Raw genomic sequence first — 10,541 nt, forward strand, 5'->3', positions numbered from 1 at the left:
CCACCAGGCTAACCCATCTTCCCACCCCCCTCCCCTCTAGAACCCTCAGTTTGTTTTTCAGAGTCCATCGTCTCTCATGGTTCGTCTACCCCTCCGATTTCCCCCGCTTCATTCTTCCCCTCCCGCTACCTTCTTCTTCTTCAAAACTTCTTTTCCTAAAAGAAAGCTGTATACTCTTTATTTTCTTTGCTGAACAAAACATGAAGATCCAGACATAAGTTCGTTATCCTCTTACACCTGGCTTATATATGAATTATAGATTTAATTATATATACTATTACTTCCAATTTCCCTATCTAGCGTTAAATTCTCATAATAAAATAGTTTGAGAAACAGAATTGCTGAGTCTTAATAATTTTTAAGGGATCTGGCTTATATTGTCTCTTTGTGGTATTATGTTTTTCTCTCCTAGTATGGTCTGTTATAAAAGGAACAATGCATATATATTTAATTTGAGGGGTATATACAATTTACAGAAATTCAGATCCTTTTTCTCATTCCAGATATTAACATGAAAATTTAGTCTCCTTTTAGTGTAGGGTTACTTAGATCCTACTCCGCATATCCTCCCTGATTACATGCATTCTTTTATTAAATAATATTATTGACTACTCTGTGCCAGACACTGAGATAAGCACTGGCAATATAAAGATAATTAAGACATATATCTGTAGCTTGAAAGCAACTTAAACATCTATTGGGACGGTACTGGTTAAATAAAGTACAGTACATTTACTAGTAGACTATTCCTCAAATGCTAAAAATAATGAAGTTTATTTTATACTGGTATGGTACAGTCTCAAAGCTTTGTTGTTCAGGGGCAAAATATAAGGGAATGTATATACTATATGACCACTTGCATAAGAAAAAAATATATGTATACATACATACATACATACATACATACATATACCTGTTGGACTAGATTAACTGTGGAAAAATTCAGAAGAAACTGTAACAAGGGCCTAGGAAAAAATTGGATGACTGGAGGATAAGGGTAGAGGAGGGAAACTTATTTCTCATTGTATACTTTTCTGAGCCTTCTGTATTTTGAATGGTATTCATTAATTCCCTATTCAAAAATAATAAATTTTAAAAGAAAAATGTAGTCCCACCCTCAGAAACCTTAGCATACAGGCAAGACAAATATATAAGAAATAATGTAATAATAAATATATATATTGTGCACTATGGTAAAATATGTACCTGAAAGAAGGGAGAGGTCATTTTTCTCTAGAGCAGCAATGGATGGGAGGTCAGGGAGTGCTTCATAGAGGAGGTTACTTGAGGAGTAGTAATAGATTAAGGGTTGACTGGTTTCTCCCTGACACTCTGAGGAGGGGCAGCAGCAACATAGTTATAGACAGAAGACATAACCATCTCCTGGAACCTGCTAAACTTACATTTACTACTACAGAACCCAATGCTAATTCTTGGTATATCTGCCAGCTCCATTTCACCAGCATCTGAACTATATACATTTCTCACCTTTCCTCTTTCAGTCCCTCCCTCCCTCCCTCCCTCTCCCTTTCTACCCCTCTTCCTCTCTACCCCTCTCCCTCTCTCCCTGTTTCTCTCTTTTTTTGGTAAGATAAGGGTATGTATATCAACAAATTATGATTCAGTCGCAATTACATTAATTTTTTTATTGGGCAAAGTTGTTGGAGGTAAACCCAAACTCTGTTATTGAAAGAAATATCAGATGTTGCTTAGAGTTGTATGTTAGCACACATTTACAATAATATACCTTTTGTCTGGGCATGCTCACATGAACAATCTTCCCATAGGTGGCAGAGTTACTTCTTTTGAATGGAGCCGATCCGTTACTTAGAAGTGACGGTGGAAAGTGTCCTTTGGATGAGGCCAAAGATTCATGTATGAAGCGTCTCCTTGAGAAATATATTCCTAAACACCAAAAACCAGGTAAGATTAAACTGCCCTGTTATATCTGTTTATCATATTCATAGAGAGTTACAGAAATTGAATTTAGAATTATAGAAATTAAGTTTCTTTTCCTTCTTAGTTTTGAGAAAATCCATCCAGTGGTGTCCTTGCCCCATTCCTTTAATAAAGCACACTGACTTGTTTGCAAGTGCACATAATGGTAGGTCTCTAAAAGAACAAAGAGAACAAAGAGAAATAATATCAAATGTACTTTTCACTGGTGCTTTGCATTGCAAACAGTTAAGAAAACTTTTATAAAGTTCTTTTTTTCCCTTACAATTTTTTGGGTGAATAACATGATATGATGTAAATTATATTTGGCTGTATCTTTCTCGATGAGTATGGCCAGGATTGTTTATTTCCATTTCTATTCCCTAACAATCTTTTCTTATGGCTGTATTTTTACCCTGTCATCCATTACACTGGTAAAAATTGAACTACAGGGCGCCTGGGTGGCTTAGTTGGTTAAGTGACTGCCTTCGGCTCAGGTCATGATCCTGGAGTCCTGGGATCGAGTCCCACATCGGGCTCCCTGCTCAGCAGGGAGTCTGCTTCTCCCCCTGACCCTCCCCACTCTCATGCTCTCTCTATCTCATTCTCTCTCTCAAATAAATAAATAAAATCTTTATTAAAAAAAAATTGAACTACAAAAGAACTCGATTTATGGTTGTCAATAAGAAGAATTTACATATATGGCACTTTCTTTATATTCTCCTTAATGTGTCTGTTAGATTTTTGGTAAGATCACAGCATTCTTCTGCTCAAGACCCTGCAGTGGCTCTCCATTTAATCTAGAAGAAATGTCAGTATCCTTATAGTGGCCTACAGGCCCCTATATCAGCTGTCCACCCTAATTAATTTCTTCTCCTACCATTCTCTACCTCTGTCACTAGACTTCAGTCACACTGGCCTCCTTGCTGTTCTTCAGATGGGCCTCCTCCACCTCCTTCAAGTCTTAGTTCAAATGTGATCTTCTCAGGGAGGCCTAGACCATCCTAGTTAATACTGCTGCAACCTGCCTCCTTCCCACCCTCACTGTACTAGTTATCTATCACTATGCAACAATTACCCAAAATTTAGCATCTTAAAACAACATTTATTATCTCTCAGAGTTTCTGAGGATTACAAGTCTGAAAGCCTTTCAAGTGAGTAACCAGTTCTGGATCAGGGTCTCTAATGGGTTGCAGCCAAGCTCTTAGACAGATGGTCATCTCGAGGCTCAGCTAGGACAGGAAAATCCACTTTCAAGCTCACTCACATGGTTCTTGGCAGGCCTCAGTTCCTCACTGCTTGTTAGCTAGAGGCTTCAGTTACTTGCCACATGAGCTTTTTCCTTAGGCCTGCTGACAGCCTGGCAGCTGGCTCAGAGCAAGTGATGCAAGAGAGAGAAGGCACCCAAGACAGAGGCCACAAGCTTTCTATAACTTAATCTTGGAAGTGATATACAACCAGTTCTGCCATATTCTATTTGTTCTAAGTAAGTCACTAAGTCTGGGAAGTTCCACCTTTTGAAAGGAGGAGTATCAAAAATTTTATGAACATATTATTCAAACTGCCACACTCATTCCAATCCCTCTTACCCTACTCTACTATTCTATTTATCCTTTTCCCATAGCACTTAACACCTTTTAACACATTGGACAGTTTGTTTATTTTTTATTCTCAGTCTTTCCCCAAGAATCTAAGCTCCATGAAGGAAAGGATCTTTATTTAGTCTGGTGATGAGTACTAAAATGCCTTGTATACAGTAGGCATTCAGTAAATATTTGTTGAATAAGTAGTGTGTTAGTCCTTTTAAACACAACAAACGAAACAAATTCTTTACCTTCAAGAGATGTGTATGTGCTTCATTCAATTTTATTAAACTATATTTTATATTTTTAAATATTTATGTATTTGAGAGAGAGAGAGCACGAGGCAGGAGCAGAGGGAGAGGGAGAAGTAGACTCCCCGCTGAGCAGGGAGCCTGACATGGGGCTCTATTCTAGGGCCCCGGGATCATGACCTGAGCCGAAGGCATATGCTCAACTGACTGAGCCACCCAGGCACTCCATTAAACTATATTTTAATAAAATTTTCCCTAAAGAGGTAACTGTTTAAATGCTATTGACTAAGGACTAAGACTTGGATTAAAACAGCCTACTTTAGAGGGGAAGAATGAAGGGGGGGAAATCGGAGGGGGAGACGAACCATGAGAGATGATGGACTCTAAAAAACAAACTGAGGGTTCTAGAGGGGAGGGGGGTGGGAGGATGGGTTAGCCTGGTGATGGGTATTAAAGAGGGCACGTTCTGCATGGAGCACTGGGTGTTATGCGCAAACAATGAATCATGGAACACTACATCAAAAACTAATGATGTAATGTATGGTGATTAACGTAACAATAAAAAACAAAACAGCCTACTTTATAATAAAGAGATAACATCATTGATAATTAAAGTCCACCAAGAGGTAATGAATTAATGGTTCTTTAGAACAAAAGCCTTCTTCCCCTTTAGCCCAATCTCATCAGAAAATAAGAGGGACAGACTCCACCTTGTTGAGGCCAGGTCTATAAAAGCACATTGAGATAGATTATTATATTCGTATTTATATAAACTGTATAGATTATTGCACTCATATTTACATTTCAAGCTATATGAAAAATTGCAGATATTCAGTTGGAGGCAAAAGTATGTGTATTTTTATGTTTTTTTGTTTTGATAATCTGATTAATTGCTTGACTTCTCTATTTTATGGTAGCATGCATTGTTTTGCTCTGCTGAGAGTGCTTTCTCCAGCATTTTAGCCCTTTCTCCAAATCCAGAATCTCCTGTTCACCATTGCCCACTTCTGACCTATACTTACCCAAGGGAATTTCATTCAGGGAAGGAATCCCAAGCCTTTCTTCTTAGGAGTTAGCTCCCACTCTTCTTTAGGGAGGCAATTTACGAGGTGGGCTGTATTATCGTGCTTCATCAGGTGGTTTGAATATTTCTTAAGTTTGAACTTTCAAAGTCTGTCATTAATTATCAGCTTACTTATCAATATAAATGAAAAAATTAGTTTACTTAAATAAAGAATATCAAACAGAGTATTTGTTTTTAAATTTCAGTTGAAGAGCTTTTAATTATGGGAATGATGGATAAAGGACCTTCCTCATGCAATATATATTTGGTGCTTTTCTGTTGTAGAGTACAATACATCTACTTTGGTATAGGACAAGAGTTCATTCTTACTAATTTTATAGCCTGGGGTAAATTAACACTCTCACTTTTCTCATCTGTAAATGTGGGCTTAATAATAATATCTACTCCTCTACCTACATATCTGTGGGATTGTTATTGTGAGGATTAGAGTTGATGTATGTAAAATACTTCAATACAGTATCTTACATATGACAGAGCTTGGAGCAACAGAGTGAAAAGAATTACAGCTACGTCACTAAAATTCACCACTTCAGAATTTATATCTGTGTAGTTTGTTTTTTTTTAAGTTGGTTATAATAGAGCATATAGACTCTTAAAACTGAGATGGGCATGAAGGAGGGCACGTGGTGTAATGAGCACTGGGTGTTATATACAATTGATGAATAACTGTGCTCTACATCTGAAACTAATGATATACTATATGTTAATTAATTGAATTTAAATAAGATGAACAGAAAAAAGAAAGATGTTAGTTGAAAGATGCTTTCTATACAGAAAACAAAACAAAGTGAGAGGGGAGAAGAGCCCCTTTCTTGCTTCCAGATTCTCTTAGGAACCATGCCCCAAATGGTGGTTCCTGTAAAACATTCTTCTGCTTTTTTATTTAAAACATTTTTATTTATTTATTTTTTTTAAAGATTTTATTTATCTGAGAGAGAGACAGAGATAGCGAGAGAGAGCAAGAGTGGGGACGAGAGGGAGAAGTAGGCTCCCCACTGAGCAGGGAACCAGATGCAGGGCTCAATCCCAGGACCCTGGGATCATGACCTGAGCCAAAGGCAGACGCTTAGCCCACTGAGCCACTCAAGTGCCCCCTGCTCTTCTATTTAAGAACCAAAGTTAGGAGAAGGCACACAGTCCTTTTTGCTCTTGAAAAATAATAATAACAAAATTAATGATGGAGCATTTTCTTTGTGCCAAGAACTCCTCTAAAGTCTTTACATGGATTATCTTATTTAATCCTCATAACAATTCTATAAGATAAGGACTGTTACTACTTTGATTTTATGGAGCTGAGGCAGAGATACTAAGAAACTTAACCCAGGGTCACCCAGCTGTTAAGCGAATGAGTGACGATAAAAACTCAGGAATCGGTTCCAGAGACTGTGCTCCCAGCTCCTTTGCTTCACTGAAGGACATTCTGTGTGTCAACTCTCCTGCATGAGGTGTATAGGTGAATGCCAAGCCTCATTATGTACATTATAATTTGATTGCTGTCATGAAAACTACTCCCAAGAAATAAAATGTTCTTTTTCCCAGCTACATCCCTGTTAAAATATTTTTAAATTTCTAGTTCATAATGTATTTAAAGAATTTTCATTCATTTATTCCTTCCTCTATTAAATAATCATTGAATACCTCCTATGTGCAAAGCACTGTTTCTAGGTTTTTATCTGTTGTGGCCAAATGCATATGTAGGTAACTAATTCCACCTCTAGTATTTAAAAGAGACACTAAAGTACTTTTTTTTTTTTATTATCAACCTAGGTATATTTTATTCAAACCGTCTTTTTTTTGTCTTACTCATTCTCAAGAGCGACCTTTTCCCTGCATGTATGTTTCACTTTTAAGAGAATGAAGCATTCAGGGACGCTTGGGTGGCTTAGTTGGTTAAGCGGCTGCCTTCGGCTCAGGTCATGATCCCAGGGTCCTGGAATCGAGTCCCACATGGGGCTCCTTGCTCAGCGGTGAGCCTGCTTCTCCCTCTGCCTGCCGCTCTCCCTGCTTGTGTTCTTTCTCTCTGACAAATAAATAAATAAAATCTTTAAAAAAATAAAGATAAAAAAATAAATAAAGAGAATGAAGCATTCAAACTAGAACCTTATTAAGCAGACATATTAGGAAATGATAATCCAGTAAATTATGAAAGAATCTTGCTTTCTAAAAGTAGTTTGCCAACAGTTGTGTTTCTGGATATATCTATGGGGAATGTTAAAATAGTGAGTTTATTGCCAGCCTTTGGTATTACCTTGTTGGAGCCATATTGCTTTTCCTACAGAAATGTTTTCAGCTTTCTCAAGATAGTATGGGGCTTCTAAAACATAGGAGAACTATCAGTTATAGAATGTTATATGTGCCAATTTGAATGGAAAATGTTTGCATAATTTCACTTACTTCTCTGGTTTTCTCAGGGCAAAGGACAGGTGGGTTTTAGAAATCTAGAGTCTGACCACTGGAGGCTATTTTCTTTGATTTTCTCTTTTTGTTTACAGCTCAAAAGAACAGCACCGACCCATTAGACATAGAGGATGCACACCAGCACAAGGTATAGCTCTGTTTAGCAATAAACATGTTTATGGAATGAACCTGCTACTTATTTTATAGATAATCAGAGTGGAAGGAAAGATGCCGAAGCATTCATTCATCAGGAATAGTGACTTCACCTTTACTTTTAAGAAACTTAAGAATAATTACATGAGAATCAGAGGGTTCTGGGCTGTTAGTTTGCGAAGCAATTGAGTAAATATAGCTTGTCTCGGCACACTGACGTATCAGTAGCCATTTCCTTTGTCCTCCTCTTCATGGAGCCAGGAGGTTTATCAACCATGTCGAATTTCCTCTGGCCTAAGCACAGTACAAGAGCCAAAGGTGTTGATCCATTCCTTCAAATTTTATATGGTGGGCAGTTACTCTTCATCTGGTGCTTGAGTTGTGGTGAGTGAGAGGAAGTGGTGTCCCTGTTTTAATCTTAGCAGCCCACAATAATTTTTTCATGCAAATCAGTTTGGGAGCATATTTCTCTTCTTGTTTTTAAATTCCTTCTTCTGCTGCCCTACCTATAGTCTGTCACAGACACTAGATGAAAGAACTCTCTTAATTCTAGCTGTATCTATATAACAATTAGGAGAGGAGAGGGTCTTGAAAGCATTCTTGTTTGATTATGCTTAAAGCCCATAAAAATTAAGTAGATTAAATTTTTTTTATGCTTAATGAGATTAATACTGCTAAATACTGGCAAAAACAAATTAAAATGTGAAGCAGAAAATACAGATTAGTACACATACTGAGTCTTAGTCTACTACATTTGCCTTTTTCTATTAGTCTTTTTAAAATATCAGGTTGTATATATCCCATCAGGCCCTGTGGTTAGATCAAATCACAAAATTGAATGGAGTAATGGTTTGATTTATCAATAATCCTGAATTAATTGAGTATAGAACTACAGCTGAAAATTAAAGCTAACTATATGTTTTATTTCTTTAGAAACCAAAATTCAGTTCTAAAAATCTCATTGGGTTCGTTTGTAATGAAAATTCCAACAGACAGAAGTCAGAACTTGAAAAAGTTGATAAAGGAAGTAAAGGAGGATTATTTATAAATAAAGAAGATGTATATGAACCTTACCAAAAAGATTCCAAAGACACAAAATTTGGTAAATCCAAGCATAAACAATCAACTCTTAACCAAATACACTCTACTAGGGGACTCAGAAAGAAGAGTCTTCAGAATGTCAAAGGTCCTAACACAAATGTGTCTAATGATAAAGGAAGAAGAAACACACAACATAAAAGAACTCAAGTGGATGATGCAAAACAAGAAATACACATTCCAAGAAAGATAATAGCTCTTTCTTCTTTCAGAAGAAGAAACAGATTGGTTAATGGTCAGCAAGATAATCTCCAAGCCTTTGATGACCTTCCAGAAAAGTCACATAAACTTTTTAGCCCACCTCTGTCAAGCCTGAAAAATGGATTAGGTAACAATATTGAGGCTTGTTCAATTCCCAGAGAGACACATACCCAGAGCCTAGATTTATCAGATAATCAAGAAATAAAATTCTTAGAATCCACTGACCAAGAGGAAGCTGTTCTTTTCTCAGGACTTTCCTTACAGAAAGAAATCAAGTTACCACTTGTTACTACAGATCAGCAGTCTCATACTCACCAAGAACAGCAGCACATTAGCCCTTATAAATCTCCTGAAAACAGTAACTCAGGTCAAAAAGGTGAGAGCCTTAATAAGTGGGAACATTCTTTTGCATCCTTTATAAAGGAAAATTATAATAATGTTGATGATGATGATTGCTTTACCTCTGAGAAGACTATAGCATGTAAAAGACCGGTATGTTTTACAGGTTGCAAAAACCACTGTAGTTATAACGAGAATATAACAAATACAGAAGAAATGGATTTTCATCAGTTTTTCCCTTCTGAAAACCATTTTTCACAGGAAAATGAATTAAAAGCATACAGTCTAATCATACTTCCACAACAGGAAGCTGTTAATCTTTCTGATTCAGATAATACAATAGGTCCTGAACAACATATTGCCAATTATGAACAATGCGCATGTGAAACTTCTTTTGATCACTCACATGGCAATCCTGAGCATACTTCCCTAGCTTGTCCAAGAACATTTTCAACACAGGAAGCTTCAAAATTGACTAGTCATGTGAAGCTATTCAAAAGGTCTCAAGATTTTAGCTCCAGAGCACTGACTCCTTTAATGGATCAAACAGATACACATATTGTGGAAAAGGTAAATGAGGGAGAAGACACTAAAAGGAATTACAATGATGAAAGCCAGAAAACAAGTTCTTCAAATGGGCCTTCATCCACAGTTGTTAATTCTCAAGTAATAGAAACAACTACAGTTAAAAAAAGGAAACAAGATCTTCCAGAGAGCAAAACCATACATGATACATTTTTTTATTCCACTGACAATACCAGTAAAGAATTGGCCAACATCTCACAACTTAGACAGAAAGAAGAAAAGGAAATTTCTCATAAACCAGGTATTAGTAGTATATTGCTTGCTTTGTACACATCTCCTGTAGATTTACTTATTTTATAGAAATTTCTAACTGAATTCCGCTGAACTTAGCCAAACTGACAAGAATGAGGACATGTGGACTATAATTTAGGGATATTATTAGTTAAGTAGTATTGTTTACTTTGAAAACCAAACCGTTATTATCAAAGATTGTTGCTAAATTGATATTTACAGAAGTTAATAAACAATATTTCTACCAATTTTTATGTTTCTTTTTAATATAGCACTTATTTAATATCAGTTAACCTAACATTTCCATAGCAGGAAATTGTTAGCTCTGTTGATTTCAGTGATTCACTGTATTCCCATCAGAATTGCATCCAGCAAACTTTGTTATATAAAAACATTTTTTATTTATTTATTTTTAAAGATTTTATTTTTAAGTAATCTCTATACCCAATTAGTGCTCTAACTCACAACTCTGAGATCAAGGGTCATATGCTCTACCAACTAAGGCAGCCAGGTGCCCCTAAAAGCATTTTTAAAGGGTTTCATTCCCTTAAAAAATAAATAAATAAAACAAAATAAAATTTTAAAAAAATCAATCCAGCTAGGAACAGAAATTTGGAACAGTTATGAGGCTAGACTCTTTTCTAATCATATAACCAGTAACGAGAACTGCAACACTGAGGTTGC

General features: G+C 36.4%; 1 protein-coding gene across 1 annotated transcript in view; it reads left to right on the top strand.

The window, feature by feature from the left end:
* ANKRD31 (ankyrin repeat domain 31) overlaps positions 1 to 10,541 on the top strand; it is a 127,594-nt gene that overhangs the window by 58,661 nt on the left and 58,392 nt on the right. Inside the window, exons 12-15 of the mRNA XM_081825593.1 lie at positions 413 to 416; positions 1,788 to 1,923; positions 7,346 to 7,398; positions 8,337 to 9,867. Coding sequence (XP_081681719.1) covers positions 413 to 416; positions 1,788 to 1,923; positions 7,346 to 7,398; positions 8,337 to 9,867 — 1,724 coding nt within the window. The remainder of the gene's footprint in view (positions 1 to 412; positions 417 to 1,787; positions 1,924 to 7,345; positions 7,399 to 8,336; positions 9,868 to 10,541) is intronic.

Source organism: Leptonychotes weddellii, chromosome 7 (assembly GCF_054177405.1).
Source record: "Leptonychotes weddellii isolate Sample4059 chromosome 7, ASM5417740v2, whole genome shotgun sequence".
Classification (NCBI taxonomy): domain Eukaryota; kingdom Metazoa; phylum Chordata; class Mammalia; order Carnivora; family Phocidae; genus Leptonychotes; species Leptonychotes weddellii.